At 44.1% G+C, this 17956-nt stretch overlaps 1 protein-coding gene across 2 annotated transcripts in view; it reads right to left on the reverse strand.

Annotated features, from left to right (window-relative positions):
* XDH (xanthine dehydrogenase) overlaps positions 1 to 17956 on the reverse strand; it is a 60256-nt gene that overhangs the window by 14398 nt on the left and 27902 nt on the right. For both annotated transcript variants that reach the window (XM_090281102.1, XM_090281101.1), the window contains exons 14-25: positions 15861 to 16045; positions 14624 to 14798; positions 13125 to 13208; positions 11536 to 11705; positions 9209 to 9332; positions 7409 to 7531; positions 6840 to 6936; positions 5812 to 5936; positions 4923 to 5056; positions 4444 to 4531; positions 3187 to 3273; positions 167 to 358 (exon numbers count right to left, since the gene is read on the reverse strand). In XM_090281102.1, the coding sequence (XP_090137228.1) occupies positions 167 to 358; positions 3187 to 3273; positions 4444 to 4531; positions 4923 to 5056; positions 5812 to 5936; positions 6840 to 6936; positions 7409 to 7531; positions 9209 to 9332; positions 11536 to 11705; positions 13125 to 13208; positions 14624 to 14798; positions 15861 to 16045 (1584 nt within the window). The remainder of the gene's footprint in view (positions 1 to 166; positions 359 to 3186; positions 3274 to 4443; positions 4532 to 4922; positions 5057 to 5811; positions 5937 to 6839; positions 6937 to 7408; positions 7532 to 9208; positions 9333 to 11535; positions 11706 to 13124; positions 13209 to 14623; positions 14799 to 15860; positions 16046 to 17956) is intronic.

Raw genomic sequence — 17956 nt, forward strand, 5'->3', positions numbered from 1 at the left:
GTTGAGGGCAGCAGGTGAGGGGAGCAAAACCTAGTGAAGCTCCTGGGCCCCTCTCGTCAGCACCTGCCTATCCTCTGCTCCTAGGGGATACGCCCAAGATGCAAAGCCACTGTCTCTCTAAGTAGGGCAACCCACACTGAGCCGTGCCATCAAATTCCCAGCTTACTTCCTCGGCAGGCAGCCCACAGGTCACTGCAACTTCACTCATCCAGTGCTCAGCGATGAGCATCCCTTGGGGCCCCCCGAAACCCCGGAAGGCTGTGTTGGAGGGCAGGTTGGTCTTGCACAGCTGCCCAGTACCCCGGATGTTGGGGATATTGTAGCAGTTGTCCATATGGAATAGCGCTCGTTCCATTATCTGAAGCAGAGGAAACCAAAGTGGGAGAGAACCAGGAGTTGGTTTCATTGGACCCCCACCTTTCCCAGTCCCACAAGCCACTGCTCTTCCTCAGGCCCAGATGAGTTCTTCCCGGGGATATTGCAACAGCCGCTCCACTGCAGTCCTGGCCTTCCATGTCTCCTCCTAATCCGTGCCTTGTACTAACATATTAGGTCACACTAGGTCAACAGCTTGCTTAAAACCTGCACTTACTATCTCCAGAGTGAAGTCTGAATCTTCCAGCATGGAATTCAAGGTCTTTCTCCAATAGATTTTGTATCCTCTTTTCTGATTACACGTTCGTCTCACCTGTCACACCCCTGCCCACCTTAATCACCTGCCCAAACCCCCCATTGCTCTCTGGGGATGTCCTTCGCAGACCCTCTGGTTAGAACTGATCACTTGTCCTCTTTTTTAAAATGTGACTTTATTAATTAATTTTGAAGTACTTTTTCTTCCCATTGAAGTCAGACTCAAGTAGATTAAAGAGTCCAATACTTGCATAAGTTGTGTGATGCAAAACAGGGGGCCCTCGACTTTCCTTCCTTCCACTCCCAGAAACAACCACTTACAATTCTCACAGCTTATTCTTTATCAGCTGTTTAATTAACACCCACTTTTCCAAATAATGTGCTTATATTGTCACTTTCTGACTTTATCAGTTTTAGATTTTCAGGATTTAGTTTCTGCCTAACCCCCTTCCCCTGAATACACACCAGCTTCCTATCCCCTATCCTTTCCATATAATTATATTTTGATCTGATCAAAAGTCAGTTTAATGTTATTATTCTGTAAACATTACTCTCAGCTGAACCATACACTAATGTAATGATCACTTGCTTGTTGACATTTCCCCCTGGAGTTAATAAATCGTCTTTATTTTTCCATTTGCTTAGATTTCTGCACACTTATTACTAAATTAACTTAAAAATGTATGCTCATCATTCAGAAAAATTGCTTGAATTACTTCTTGGTAGTTTCCATCTTCTTTTTTTAATTCTTTTCTTTTTTTTTTTTTTTTTTTAAGTTCTATTACATGAATCTTCTCAACTCAACTGGTCCTCAAATTTTTTTTGTATTTTCTCTCCTACTTTCCCACATTATTTTATAACGTTTGGGGAGAGCTCCTTGAGTTCCTTTCACATCTTCTGCTTCCACAGTTTTAATTCACAAGAGTTCATTTTAATTCTCCGACTGTTCCATTTTTATAGCCTACTGTTCTTTCGTGAAGGTGTAATAACTCATCTCTCTGATGCAATAAATGGTGGCTTTTATTTGTTTCATTTGGAGTTTAGCTTCCTTCCCCATGTCTAATTTCTCTCTCCCACAAGTTGTTTTTGTGTCTAATTATTTCAGTCCTAGTCATCCTGGCAATTTTAGTACGTCCCAATTAATTCCCTTTTTGCTTTTCCTTAGTGCTCTGTCAACTTGTACTTTTATTTCCTTCTGTATGTTATTATCCGTCTCCTCCACCACACTGTGAACTTCCCGAAGGCAGAAACAATGCCATATGCTTCTTTATGTCGCCACCCCAGGCACTCGATAAATATTTGCTGGATTGAATTTATGACCTCTGGGGACAAGCACTGTATCTTTTTCAACCTGATTTTTCCTACAACACCAAGAAGCCAGTGTTATAAATGGTAAGAACACTAAAAATGTTTCCTTTTCTCAACAGTTTTTCACAAGATCTGAAGTGTAAAGTTTCCTAATTAAGCCAATTAGAGAGCCCCTAGCAAAGAGGGGTTGGGGTGGAGGCGAGTAGTAAGGAACTTCTGCTTTTCCTGAAATGTTGAACTTTTTGTTTCAAACAAGAATCTATGGATATGCAACTAATATTGTTATAAAATTAAGATTAAAAATATTTGTAAGTATCACCAAGGTAACTTAGTTAATTCTCAAAACTGACAAAAATATATCTGTACAAGAGTCGTATCGGAATGTTCAAAGCAACATTATTCATAGAAGCTAAAAACTGCAAACCACCCAAATGCCCATCAAGTGGTGAATAGAAAACAAAATATGGTCTATCAATATCAGGAAATACTATTATTCATCAATAAAAATGAATGAAGAAATGATGCATGCTATAACATGGATGAACCTCAAAAACACTCTGAGAGAAAAGAGCCAGAAACAAAGGGCTACCGAGTGTGTGATTCTAGTATGTGAAAAAGGAAACTCTAGGCTAAAAATAGATTAGTGGCTATCTGGGCCTGGGGAATGAGAACAAGGGTGACTGCAAATGGGTACAAGAGGTCATTTGAGGGTGATGAAAATGTTCCAAAATGGGATTGTGATAATGGTTGCATGACTTTAAATTTACTGAAAAACATTAAATTATATAATTCAAGCGGGTGAACTTCCTGGTATATAAACTACACTTCATAATTTGTTTTTAAAAACTAACTCAACTCATTAATTAAATTCAAACATTTCAGAAATGTACAATGTAGAAAATGCCCCCTTACCCCATCAATCACTGTTCAGTGTATCTTCTTCCAGACTATAACATTATATACATGTGCATACACACACAATGTCACCATAGTATATATACAAAGTTCTATAACTAAGTTTCCTTCTTGTTAAAATATCTTGCACAGGAAAGATGAATTTCTAATCAAGAAGTAATATGATTATCTCTGTGCTTTACATACTAACCAAGGATGGAGAATCTGAGGGCGGGGACCCATTGGGGAACTATTGCGGGAATAGAGGAAGCTTGTACCTGCCTGTGTGAACAGGCTGTGGGGCACGCCCTTGACCTCCCACTCCCTCCGGATGCAGGAGGCAGTCCTACTTACACCCTGAGAGAGATCCACGGTGTTCCCGGCATTGCTGTAGTGATCCACTTCCAGAGCCACGATCTTTCCCGTCTTCATGAAGCCAACCTGATGAGAAAGGGATTTGCCAACAGTCCCCTTTGTCTATCTCTTATGCTCCCCTCCCACCTATGCTACCTGGGGGAAACAGAAAGAGCAAGACACCGCACCACAAAAAAAGGTGAAGGTAAGGGATCACCAGAACAAGAGGAGAGGAACTGACATCTCCCCAGTGACATACTCGTGGCTCAACCCTGGTACCCCTTCTCCCCACACTCCTTTCTACCTCCTCCTGGCTTCTACCATAGGCAGTGAGGAGATAGAAAAGAGAATGTTGGTCATGACAGGGCAGGGAGGGAGGGCTGGGAAGAAAATCTGGGAAAGAGACTAGAGTCTCCCCTCATAGCTTTTGCCAGCAAACAATAAAAGTCACATTTTGCAAGTTTCAATGTGCACTGACATTCCTTACCTTAGTAATCATCAAAACAAATTCGTACAGGCCGTTTCATAAGTGAGGAAATGGGGACCCGAAAAGACCAAGTTACTTTCTTTGAGCCCACAAAAATTTGAAAATGAGAGAAACGTAATCTGTTTTGGGGTGTTGAGTCATGAAACAGAAGAGGTCAAAGAGGAAATGTTCAAAGTCAGCTGGTAGAGAGAGAAAGCCCCCAGGTTTATAGAGCTAGGCTGGGACTTGTAAGGTAGGACTGGTGTGTAAGGTAGCAGGATGCATGGTCAGAACAGGAACCGGTCACCCACAGGAGCCCAGAAAAGTGCCTGTCTTGCAGGGAAACTGGGCCGTGTTCAGCCACACATGGCCTGGCAGAGCAGGTGCCCACCCTAACAACTTGTGCCTGCCCAGGCCCTGGGAAATTTTATTTCTCATTGTGAATCACTAAGCAGTCATTCTGATTTTCATATCAAGCTGTGAACACGTTAATATTAGCAATCCTGCAGGAAGGATTTATCCCAGGTCTGCTGACAAATCATGTTTCTGAACCGGAGTGAAGCACCACCGGATCTGGAACACAGCACATCCACAGAAGTTGTAACACCACCTTGTGACATTGCCTGGGAGGTGGCCTGCCCGCATCACCCCTCTGAGTTGCTCTTGGCCAGTTTGAGTGTCTATTGTTGCTATTTCCTCTTTGAATTCCTACAGACGGTCATTAAAAAAGTCAGAGTGCGTCCTAATGAGATGGCACTGCCCGCCCTGGCACAGCCCCCAACATCTGGTACCTTGTATCTGGCCAAAAAGGGGTGCCTGCCACCAGTTATCAGCATGTCCTCGTCACGATCCAGCATGCAGCGCACAGGGCAGCCAGTCCTGCAGGAGACACCAGAGGGTAAGAAAACCGGGGTTTCTCCAACAGCCCAGCGCTGTGAGTCTCGGAGATGGCAACAGCAGGGAAGTCTTCCTCTTCCACTTGGCACTCTCAGGGGACCTGAGCTGGGCTGCTTTGCTGTCTAGGATCTGAGCTGGACAAGGTGAGCTGTGTCCTTGCCCTCGGGGCCCTCACAGTTCAGTTGGGGAGATAAGACATGGACACAAAGAATCAGATGATATCATCTTCACCACTATGCCCAAAAGTTCTAAAAGCACAAGGCTGTGAAAATGCTAGGCAAAGAGAATCTATTTTCCAAAGGGGGAAATCCAGAAAGCCTTCCTGGCAGAAGCAGCCTTATTCTTCTTTCCAGAACCCACTGGGCAGACTCACTTGTATGCAGCCAGGGCCACTGCTGTGGACAGTATGGTGCTTCGAGTCTCCTTCCCTCCAAAGCCTCCTCCCATTCTCTTTACTCGGACTATAATCCGATTTGCTGGAATCCCCAACATATTAGCAACAAAGCTCTGTGGGCAAAAGAAAAAACACTTGCTCTGAGTGCATCATCTGGACTTGCTTCAGGCTTGACCAGAAGCCTGCCTGATATGCACAGGCCTAATTGCTGCTGAGAATTCTGAAATTCCTAGATTCAAAAATTCCCCTCCCCTCCCAGTGCTGACCCCTGGGTAGTGGTGCTGGGGTTCAACACTCATCGGTCACCGTAGACTGAATTCAGATGCTTGTTTTTAACCAGAGGGGCAAGCAGCTAGTCACAGCAATCTTTCAGAGCCAACTCATTCCACTAGGCCATGAACTGGTGGAGCCTGAGGGCAGAACCAAGTGCCAAAAATTCTGATATTCAATGTCACATTACAGGCAGTAGAGAAATGAATGTTTGAGCTGCTGCATGTAATTTAGTGGTCCCATGACTATCACTTACCCAACCCCTTCATTCTACAGATAAGAAGACTGAGGCCAGATATGATGTGACCAAGGCCATACATCAGTGGAATCATAATAGCTACCACTTACTAGACTCTGTCCAAGTATTAAAAGCCATTTAATCATGACAACAAGCCTACCAGGCCCCATTTTATACAAGAGAAAGATTATGTAACAAGCTCAGTGACACCAGCTTGTTGGGGACAGGGTCTGGTCCAGGACCACTACCCTCCAATTCCCTTCTGGGCCAGCCCAGGTCTCCCTCTTCCCATTCCCCACAATGTCCAGGAGCTCCCTGGCACCCTCCCCAGGCCCCTGAGCTGACCCAGAGGACACCTACCTGGGTCTTCATGGGGTTCTGTGTAGACACAAAGAGCTCCATCTCCCCTGCCTCACCTTTTGGGACAGCGATGGTGCAGTGAGTCTCCAGGTAGAAGTGCTCTTGGCCACCAATGTACAACTCACCTGGGGAAGCAACCAGACCCAACACAGTGAGCCTGCTGCTGCAGAGCAAACAAGTTTGCTTAAGGAGAGTGTGTACTTGCCAAGTGCCCAAAGCAAGAACGAACTGCTCACAGGTAATCTCTATGTTCCCCAACAGGTGTGTTAAAAGGGTCTCAGTCTTAGCAATCTGGGAGCTGAGCCCCAGAACCCCAACAAAGAAACCAGAACAACACTAAAATGCATCAGGCATGAAGCTCTCTTACTGCAGCCAGTGGAAATCCAAGCTTTTGAAACTATTACTGTAAAATTTTAGAAAAGGTAAAGAAAGCATCAACAGATGTCATTGAAAAGTTAAAAATACCTTCCAGAACTGAAGCTTTCAGGCCAGCCAGTGAGTTAACTTACTAGCAACAACGATGCACAACAGACCATGTAGAAAACAATTCCAAAAGGAGTCTGACTGGCAGTTTTGTCCTGGGGTGAGGGCTATGGGCCTGATTTCACAGTGTGGACAGTGGGGGAGAAGGGAGGGGAGGGCGCAGCACTAGCTGAGCATGGGTGAGGACTGCCTTCAGGTGGATGGGGAGGACCCAGAGTCCATGTGGTTAACAGCCTGGCAGGCCAAGGCTGCCCAAGCATCTGCAGCCTTTATCTTCCCTAGACAGTCTTCCAAATCCGACACACTATCATCTCTCTAGAATCATTTAGGTATATCCAGCCTAGAGTTTGGAGAGTGGAGATAAACATGAATGTGAAGTTCTTTCCCACCCAACTGTCTACTATTTTGTCACAGACACCAGAGGAACTCTTTTGTTCAGAAATGATAGGAAATGACTTCCCAGCCCCAGGACTACAGGTACAGCTCTTGAATTTCATTCAGAAACCGGGGCCAGCCCACCCCTCTGCAGCACCGTGTAGCTGCACCTGAAATCACGTTGTCTGCTTCTGAAAACCCCTTCTTGAGGTCTCCTTTCTCAATCTTCAGCTTGGATCCATAAAAAGAATTGTTTTTGATAGCATCCTGAGGATAGAAAAGAAGCTTCAGTGACTTGACTTTCAGAGGGAGGAAGGTGGTTTCTGATTGGGGGGAGAGAAGTTCTCAGAACTGTTGCCCCTCTCTTCTCACATAGGCATCTCTGCAAGCTTCCTATACAGACTTAAAGTCAGCACATGTGTACCCCAGAAAGTCATATTTCCCCGTTTCCTTAGATAGAGGTGGGCAACCTTAGACTTTTGGGAAAAGCAAAGAATCCCTCAAGGGCCAAAATGGAGCTGAAATTGGGTAGGAGGGACTCCATGTGGCCCTTAGTGGACTGAGTCTAGGATCATCATGGGAAGAATTCACAGGTCCACAGAGTCCTAGGGCTGGAAGAGACATAAAACCTATCTAGGGAAATCCCAGCTGCTGTTCAAATCTCCTCCAGAGGATCCTAAACAGTACGCTTGCAGAGGCAGGGAATGCACCCCTCTCCACAGGCAGCCCGTTCTGTTACCTCAATGGTGATAATAATGGGTGAAAGGTCTTCATAGGTGATTTTCACTCCTTGAGCTGCTCTCTGTGCGTGTTCTGGGGTGTCAGTGACCACAGCACCAATGATGTGCCCAACACAAGTCACCTAGGAGGAGAGCCAAACTATTGAGGAACATCACAAAGCCCCCCATAAAGCCAATTATTTTGAATTGTTCAAAAGGACAAAGGAAGTTTCATGCCCCACGGTTTCCTATTAAGGCACTCTAGGAATGCTCTGGGCCTTCTCATTTCTTTATGTTATTATTTGGGTCATGTGCTTCTCCTTAAGTGTTTAGTAACTGTAGAAGTAAAATGGAACTTGGAGATGACCAGCATCAGGACGGCAGACTCACTTCATCTCAAGGGCCAATTCTTAGGATTTAGTACTGATGGCCTATTGAGAAGTTGCCCAGGAGAGAATGTTGTGATTGATTAATGTCTGCCGTGAGCAGTGGAATGGGAAGTATGGCAGCATGACCTCTATCTGTCAACTCGGATCTACTCCAATCCCCTTGTTCTTCATACAAAGAGATGGAGACCCAGACAGCAAGATCACAATTGGCTTGTTACCAGACTGTAATTAAATCATAGGCCCTGACTCCCAGTTTTATTTTCTTTCCACCATCCTATTCTCTTTTATCTTCTTCGCATATTTATACCAATAGCTCCTCAAAGGCAGCAATCATATTCTATATTCATCTAGATGCCCAGAAGCTGTAGTTTCCAAGTGCCAGTTTTTAGATAACCAAAAACTAGATTTTTGTTAGATTTATAGAATAATGATTATTTTCTTTTCATTTCACAGTTCAGTCCCCATAAAAGCTCAATAAACCTCTTTCAGAGATAATTTTCTTCCAACACACTCCAAAATATAAACAACAAAAAAACTGTCCAGTTCATCACTTCGGAATACGGAGTTTCTGACAATAAGAACCAATACTTAGTATGCCTGTCTCTAATCATCATTCCTTGAGGACCCTTTGAAGTTATTGACTTAATTGGCAAGAATGATGGTTGTTGAACCTGAATGATTCTCCTTAACCATAATGCTATCAGTGCTCCTGGGGGTTCTTAAAGTTTATAAAGCAATTTGTTTTTCTATCACGTGCTCTCCTTTTGGAGTCCTTGTGCCTTGGGTCTAGTTTTTCATTTCCTTCTTCACTTTTACAGCAATAATGAGATGAACTTGCCCTTCAGAAATACCAATCCACTTCTAATTTGCAACATTTGATCTGTATTGGAATTATAAAGTGACTGTCTGGGAACTACTCTATATGCAGTTGTCTTGAATGTTTGGAATCTTGTTTTTTGGCAGAACTCCATATATAGTTGTAATCAATAGATGGATTTTCAAGTAAGTGAATTATCAATACTCACATAGTGGTGGTATTGTCATTTTTATCTGGTAAGTTTATTTAATGTATTTTTATTTTCTTTTAGCAAAGAGGAATTTAATATTGCACACTTAAGAACCTGATTGTTAGTTCAAATACAATCACCAGCCTTTTTTTAATGCCACTTTGGCATGGACCCATCCTACTATGTACAAACAGCAGTCATCCATTAAATAAAAAAGTAAGCATTACTTAAAATTAAAAGTGCTACCAAGCATATTCTATTCTATCCCTTTACTGATTGCCCTGAATACTGGCCAATTGGATGATGGCAATAATATGTGCAAATGTAAAATCTTTTCAGTATGAGGGACTTGGAGGAATCTGTACAAATTAAAACTTCAGTACTCATGCCACTAGCTTCATATTTTAAAAAATCCAAGACATACCTTATCCTTTGCAAAGACAGTTTCATCATTAAAAAGTCCAGTTTCGTTACTCCCAGGAATGTCATCAGCGGAGATAAAGCAAACAAACCCTGGCACCTTCTGAGCTTCTGAAATATCTATAGACCTGCAAGAAGGAGCAGCGGGAGGGGCCAGGCAGGAAAACTAATGGAAGATCTGTCACCCAACTGGATGAACCCTGTCCTCATTTTGACAGTTTTTCCTCCACCCTAATTTCTTGCTTTCCTCTATTCTATTCTATTCTATTCTATTCTATTCTATTCTATTCTATTCTATTCTATTCTGTTCTATTCTATTCTATTCTATTCTATTCTGTTCTGTTCTGTTCTGTTCTATTCTATTCTATTCTATTCTATCCTATCCTATTCTATTCTGCAAGTGTTGACTAAAATGTTTATCATGTGAAGACCGCTGTTCTGAGTCCTACTGGGCAGATAAGATGAATAGGACAGGCCTGCTCTCATGGACCTAATACTAACCAAATCATAATCAACAGCTATCTAAATTCTGGCTAAAACCCACCTCACAGCTAATACCCATCCAGAATCAGCACATTAGGGCCTTTACTGGACCACACATCCAATGCACCTGACCATCATCACGCAGTCATATTTCTCTCACCACATTCACAGAGCTAGTTCAGAATGGCGGGGCACCCTGGCTATAATTAGACCTCAATTCAGACCTCAAACAGAGAATGCCTGAAGAACTCATCAATTATGACAGGCTGAACTACATTCGGCTCGCTCTGGGCCATGCCTCCATGGGGAAACAGAGCAGGGGCACCTTAGAGAAAGTTATAGGAACCACTCTGAAGCACCAACCAACTTTCAAACAGGTAATCCTCACCAGAGAGCCAGAAAGTCATTGTCATTATCCCCACTTTACATTTGGGGAAACTCAAGCTCAAGAAAATTAAAGAGCTTGTCCAAAGTCACCCGGCCAGAGAGCAGCACAGCTGAGGTTAAGGTACGAAGAGGGCCACAGTCAGGTCAGCTTTTGTTATCACACACCCTTTCAGGCGCATGTGCAGGGAACACCCTGATCACTGCTGTTACAACACACTCCCCATCCTCCTACATCCATTCAGACATAGCTAGTATGGAGCAAAGCCGTTTGAGTGTACACTCTGCTGGTCATGGCACTATCAATATGGGCTCAAGACAAGGACACAGGGAAATAGATATACCCCATAGCTGGCAACCATATTATCTTAAACAATATTTTTTTCAGAGACCTGCAAGTTTCCCCATTCCTGGACCCTTTCTCCAGGCTAGGAGTATCAGCAGAGAAAAGACCAACGACAAGGAGATGTGATTCCAAATCCATGCAGTGGCAGTGTCCAAGGAAGGTCATTTATAGCCGTTTTACTCAGCAGGGGGTGTGTCTAGTGCCCACCAGGAAATAAAGTCCACAGTCTCTGGTCTGAACATCCAGAGGCAGCACAGCCCAGTTGCTAATGCTGCCTGGCTTTAAACCCCAGCTGTGACCTGGGCAGGTAACTTAGTCTTCCTGTGCCTCAGTTTCCTCTTCTGGAATATGGAGATAATATGAATACCTACCTATAGGGTTATTGTGAGGAATAAGTGAGCCAATACATGTAAAATGCTTTAAACCAGAATGTGGCAAATATTAAGTTTCATATTAATGGTAGGAATTACTACTACTACTACTACTACTACTACTACTACTACCACCACCACCACCACCACCACCACTACTACTACTACTAGAGATGGCATTCTTGCCATTCAGGCTCTCAAATTTCCACAAGCAGGTACAAGTGACTATTCTCTGCTGGGTCCTTTGTGGACACTATCACTAACCCTCACAAAGACGACCTGTTACATATGGGGAAACTTAAAACTTAAGTACACAGGCCAAGGTCACAGCTGCTAAGCACTGAAACAGGAATACCATCCCAGGTCCTTTATACCTCAAGGCCATGTTCTTTCCTATTGTGCTGATTCAAGTCGTTCTGAAAATGCATTGAAACTTAGTCAAATATCCAAAGTGCAGCTCTAACCTGGTCCTGTTAAGGGCCTTTCAGCAGTTCCTCATTGCCTTTTGGGTCAATGAAACCTCCCTATTCAGCACTCCAAGGCTTTGCTGATCTGGCCCCTGCTTAGCTCAGCAAGTCATCCCCTCATCCTCCCAAGGACCCCTGAGCTCCTAACTTCTCCCCCTCCTCTCCAGACTGCAGTCTTAAGATGATCCCCATTTTCCCCTCCAGACCGGAAGGGGTACATCTCCAGTGCCTGGCAGGGAGTCCCAGCACCCTCCTCTCTGAGTGTATTTACTACACTCACTTGATCTTGGCGTGGGCCCGGGTGCTGGTGACCAGTCGGAGAGACAGCTCATTCTCATAGCGAGGGATGTCGTCACAGTACACGGCCTCCCCAGAGGCCTGCATGGCCGCAGCCAGGTGGGGCAGGGGCCGGCCCACTGTGTCCTCCTCAGACTGACCTTTGGGCACCTCCTGGAATAACATGATCACTGGTCAGGCAGAGCTGTGGAGGACACTGTTCTCCTACAGGGCCAGGGAAACCATGCAGAGTTACAGACCAGGTGGCAAAGCAAACCACAGGCGTAAGAATGGAGGCGACAGGAGGGGAACAGATAGAGGAGGCACAAAGGCATGAAAGAAGTAAGCAAGAAGGATCACCATACACAGGAAAAGAAAAACAGGAAAGAGGAAACTAAATGTTCATTCCCTGGGGAGTGGGTAAATAAATTGTGTTACCCTCATACAATGGAATAATATGCAACTGTTTAAAAGTATTTTTGAAGAATTTTAATTAGAAGGAACAAAGCTCATGTTAAGTATAAAAACAGGATGTAAAATATTGTGTAGATGTGTATGTAAAAATAATTTGAATTTCCTAATAAAAAAGAACATGTGTTATAAATATAGTATATATGTGTATATATATATATATACACATATATATGTCCATATATGCATAAAAATGGAAAGTAAACAAAAATAAAAAGATAATTTTTCTTTTGGGGTGGGATTTTGGGTGATTTTTAGTTTCTTCATTATACTTCTTTGTATTTTTCAGAATGTTGTAACGTATTCATTTCATAATAAAATTCTGTTTTATTTTTTCAAATAATAGCTAATATTTATTGAATGTTTACTGTATTCAGGAACTGCTTTTACTAACACATTTAAACCTCAAAACCATCCTATGAAACAGGTGCCATCATTATCTGCACTATGAGCATCATTAACTTGCCCAAGAGGCACTGTGAAGTTAAGGAACTCGTCCAACCTTGCATGATTATGAAATGGCAGAGTCTGGATTGAAGTCCGGGCAGCCAGGCCCCAGGGTTCACACACTCTAGTGCAGGGGTTAACAAATGGTGGCCCGTGAGCCAAATCTGATCCACTGCCTCTTTTTATCATTAAAATTGTACTGGAAAGCAACACTCCCCTCTGGCTGCTTTTGTGCTACAAAGACAGAGCTGAGGAGTTGCAACAGAGACTATATGGGCCACAAAATCCAAAATGTTTGTAGTGCCTCTCAAAAAGCTTCTGTGGAGAGAAAGTTGGGGTTTTATTTGTTTTGTTTGTTTACACACTCAAGAGAACTCCTGACTCTGGACATTAGTCCCACAGAGGAGTCAGAACAGACAAAATAGAAATAAAATATTTTTTCTTTAAGGAGCAGCTGAAGAGGAGAGTAATTTCAAGAGAGAAATTTAGGTAAGGGGGGAAATAGCTTCATTGACATTAATGTAATTTCCATTTTCTTCCCTGGGTACTTATGCCCAACAGTAAGGAGCTTTAAGCGCCCTACATACAATTCAAGTACATCATTTGCCAATGGTCAGTATCATAGATGTGGTCTGCAAGGGCTCCTGATATTAGCTACACACCATCTATACTCACTTGGAAGAGCTGGACGTTGGCCGGAGGGTCTTTCTGGAAGAGTAAGGTGGCACTGGCAAAAGTGGGGTCCAGTTTACCACACTTCTGTGGAGGCAAGAGAACAGAGGTGGCCTTGACTATTTTTATCATTGACTCTGACTTTGGTTGTCCCCAACCAACAGGAATAACAACTGTTCCCCAGATCGCCTCATTTTAGACTCCTTCTAGTACTGTCGGGATCTACCTCTGCATCTGAACGTGGGCCCTGAGAGTTCAGTATTTAACCCCAGCTTCAGCCTCTGTGCCACCCCCCCAACCCCCTGTGCAATGAGTGGTTTGTACTTCCTCCCACACACCTAACAGCTTCCCTCCTCCCTGCATTACGCATGCTGCTCTCTCAGCTGGGGTACTCCTCTCCTTCAGCCTTCCTGGAAAAGTCTTCCTTTTTCTCCTCAATTCTGTGTAACATATTTCATGATATAGGAAATGTTCACAACATAATCTAACAAGGAATCAAGGGGGAAATAAAATTCTACATGCAGCGTGACCCCTAATTTATTTAGAAAACTGTATGTCTAGATCAAAAGACAGTAAGATGATAGATGGATGGAAGGAAGGACAAACAGAAAGACAGAGAGATGGAGCAAACAGAATGAGACAGATAGACAGATAAATGTAGGATAACGGTAGGAGGAATAAATAAAAATATTAGTGATTTTCTCTAGGATCAGAGAATAATTCTTTCTTTATACAATCTGTATTTTTTAAAGTTTCCTACAAGTCCTTATTAACTTTATACTCAGAAAAAATAAGTATCATACATATTTTTAAAAGAGGAACTTTGCTCTGCTGTCCCCACACCTGTGAAGCTTTCTTTCTCTCCTTTTGCTCCCCCAGGCTCTGTCTCCGCAGTTGTTACACTAGCCTGGCCTCCACTGACCGTGTTCTCTCCCACACTAGGCTGCCCCCTAGTGCCTATGCGATTTTACTGTATAAAAGGTGCAAAATAAATGCTGTGGGCAAGCTGATCTGGGGAGCTGGGCCCCAGTAGCAGCACCCTCTCCTGAACGCACATCCTTGCAGTGGCTGCAGAAGCCCCACCTCACATCCTCATTCCACGGTACCTTCCCATCTTACTACAAAACCACGTTGTATCAGCTATGTGTACTGCCGAAGGATCATCTGGTCTACTCGCCTCCTTTTGCAGATTTTATAACTGAGACTTAGAGAGAGTTGCGACCTAGTCAAGTTCTCACATGAGTTAATGACACAGCCAGGACAAGAACACGTGTCCCTGACTCCCAGCCCAGTGCTCTGCCACTCAGTCACCCAGTTGGCTTCCATCTCTGTGTGGCTCCCCAGGCTGTGACCCTGGTCCTTGTTCCTCTGCCCTTTGATGTCCAGAGGAGAGAAGCAAATTCACTGCCTGGCCCACAGCCGTCTCACCCAGACCAGCTTCCCAAAACCCCAAACGAAAGTGCCGCTGAGAGTCCGTGCCCTGCCCAGGCCCTCGCACTCACATCTTCCGGATCCTCTTTGCCCAGCTTCTGAAGCACTGTCAGGTAGAACTTGAAGAAGAAGCTGAGGGTAAGTGTGCGCCGGAACTCCACCATGCCGCCGGGGGCGTCCTGGGGCAACTGCAGCTCTTCCGCCAGGCCTGCACACACCTCCTGCAGCAGCTTCTCATTCCAGAAACTGCCAGAGAGCAAGTGTGGGACGGCGCTCCTCCTCTGCCCTCAGAAGCTTTCATGTGGAGCGCGAAGCACAGGGCCTCAGAGTCATGAGAACCTTGGCTCAAAATTTGCTTCAGAGACTTACAGTTATGTGACTTCAGGCAAATGACTTAACCTCCTTCAACCTCAGTTTCCTCATATTCAAAAAGATACAATTTTAAAAGCCCACAAAAAAAGTTAAATCTACTGAGTCCTTACAATGTCCTAAGTGTTTTATATAAAACATCACTTTTAGTAAGAAAAAGTTTTATACTCATTTTACCAGTGAGAAAACTGAGGCATGATTGACTTATTATATTACCTATCTGGTAAGTGTTGGAGCCAAGAATTGGAACCAGGGAGCCAAACTCTAAAGTTAAGCTTCATCTATCCATGTAGTTATGGTAAAAATTACGTAGGATAGTGCCAGTGAAGTGCTTGGTACAATTGCTGCCATATAATAGCCATAGTAATAGTAACAGCAGTAGTAATAGCAGTAGTAGCAATACCAATAGTAGTAGTAGAAACAGTAGCAATATTGGTAGGAGTAATACTAGCACTGGCAGATGTAGTATTAGTAGTAGTACTAGAGGAAGCAGTAGTAACAGTAGTAGTAGAAAGATAAGTAATACAGTAGTAGTTGAAGAAGCATTAGTAGTAACAGTAATAGCAAAAGCACCAGTAATACTACTAGTAGTGGTAGAAGTAGTAAGGACCAAAAGCAGTGATATTATTACTAGTAACAGCAATAGTAGTAGAAGCAGCAGTAGTAGTAGCAATAGTAATAATAGTTGTAGCTGTGCAATACTAGTAATAGCAAAAGCAATAGAAGCAGCCGGAGTAGCAATGGTAATAGTATAGCAGCAGCAATACTATTTGTAGCAATGCTACTAGCAGTAGCAGTAATTATATAATAGTACTAACCATGACACTGGCAGTAGAAATAGTAGTAGTAGCAGCAATAATAATACTATGAGTAGGCATAGTAGGAGTAGCAGCAGCAGTAATACGGTAGTAGCAGTTTCACTTTGCTATTAGCTCTTACTTTGACAACTGCTTCCGAGTGGTCTTGAAGGCTGAGATGGTTCTGTCGGCCATTCCGCCATAGCAAAGGGCCAGCTCCTTTACCTGTGTGGTTCCTGGCTGGAATAGGACTCTCATGCCGCTGGTCACCTTGGCTATGTCATCCTCTCTCCGGGAGGCCTGCTTAAATGCTGAGAAGAACTCACCCTGAAAAAGAAGAGAAAGGTGCCTGTTTCCCACCTTGTTCTGCAAGGACTAAAAATGGTGAGCCAGAAACACAGGGACGTGAGTGAGGTGAGGAGATGACACCATTGCAGATCAGCAAGGACCTGGTGATAGGCATCAAAGATCGAGGCCAAACTGACCACCACATTTTCAGATGTTCCACATAACATTCCCAGGATCTGGAAGGATCAGGATTTCTCTCTATTAGTCAGGAAACTAAAAGTCAGAGACAAAGAAGAATGGAGCACTCTCACCCCAACAGCTGGGAGGAGGAAGGATGTTTCCACAAAGCCTCCTCAGACACCCCCACAGGCCCACGTGCCTTCCCCATCCTGGCACTCAGTACTGGAGTGCACCGGCCTCTTGAGGGGGCTCTGCCCAAACCTCTGTTGGCTGGACTGCCTCTCAAGTAGCTACACCAAAATGCACAGAGTGTTTGCAACAGCCTTCAGCTCGCAGCCTCCTCAGGTGCTCTCTGACTTGCCTCTCCCGCCAGTCTGGTGGCAATGATCAGAAATAGCGCTTCCTGACAGAAAGAATCACACCAGGAGACAGTAGCTGCCTTTGCGCTTTGATCCTGCACAACCCACCCCTCTCTCAGAGCCAGGCTTGGTCTTTGGAAATAGAAAGAAAGCATGAGTTACGTTCCAGGTGAGATCAAGCCCTGTCTGTGTCAGGTTCTGCTTGAGATTTGAACTCCCCCTGGCACCACAACTTCTGATCCACATTAAAGGTCGGAAATTTAAGGAAAGGTTTAAGGAAAGCACAATGAGACGCATGGCTGAGGTCCAAAATGACCACAGGCTTTTGTTTGAAGAAGCCACAGAGACCCTTCCTGATAATCAAGCTAGTTCTGATTCCTGGTGTTAGACATGTCCCTGGGCCATGAGCCCAGAGTCTGAACCTGTCCCTTAGAACAGACGTTTGGGCTGCTGATGTCCAGGACTATGCCAGTCCACAGTGACAATTCACTGCAGCCACGAAATGTCAGAGAGCTTGTCGACTGTTCTTTTTTCCTAATTCTGGGTATTCAAATCTCCTTTCTTTGATGAAATATTCTGTGATTACATCCCTTGCCTGGCCAAATAAAAACTGGGCAGTACTATGCTTGTTTTTACCTCCTTACCCAACCTCATAATTTACTTTTTTTTTTTTTTTTTTTTTTACTGATCTGTGAAATGCAAAACTCTGGGAATCACTGCTCAAACGGTCTTTAAGGACAAGCTAGAAAACCATTAAGAAACCACCTCGGGGATGTAATTGCTCTAATTTAATTAGCATTCTCATTAAGGAGGTTAAAATTAGCAAGGGCAAAACATGCCTTGTAACACTTGTTCAAGCTCTAGCTGTGGTAAACCCTTAATATGCTCGTTTCTAGCTGGTTCCCCAGTCTCTCACAGATCACTCTTCTAAAAGGCCCATCGTTGAACGGGTAGCTACTGAGAGAGGCCAGAACCACAATAGCGGAAGCTGCCACAGACTCAAGAACAAGAGCAAGGCAGCCAGAGGCTCCCAGACCTGCCTGGACAAGTCGGAAAACCTGCTCATGAAGCAGAGACCTTCATCCATGCCAACCTAGAATAAGGTTTATGAATAAACACATGTTGAGCCCAAAGGGAGTATCTGAGGATCTGACTTACAGGCAGCCTCTCCCATTAGCACACAAACCCCACACTTCCCCTTATGAAATCGAGTCTCCTCTGACCTGGGCAGGAATACTCAACAGCTCCATGTGTTCTTGAAACTGTGTTGCTGGCTGCCAGCTGGTGGTCTTCACTGGCTCCCAGGCATCTGCCAGAAACCTTATGAATTACTTTTCAGCCCTCACAATAAACTCCCCAGTAGGTAATCTTGTGCCCACTTTACAGATGAGAAAATTGAGGCTCCGGAAAG

The sequence above is a fragment of the Furipterus horrens genome, unplaced genomic scaffold, assembly GCF_987537825.1.
Source record: "Furipterus horrens unplaced genomic scaffold, mFurHor1.1.pri manual_scaffold_6, whole genome shotgun sequence".
Lineage (NCBI taxonomy): Eukaryota > Metazoa > Chordata > Mammalia > Chiroptera > Furipteridae > Furipterus > Furipterus horrens.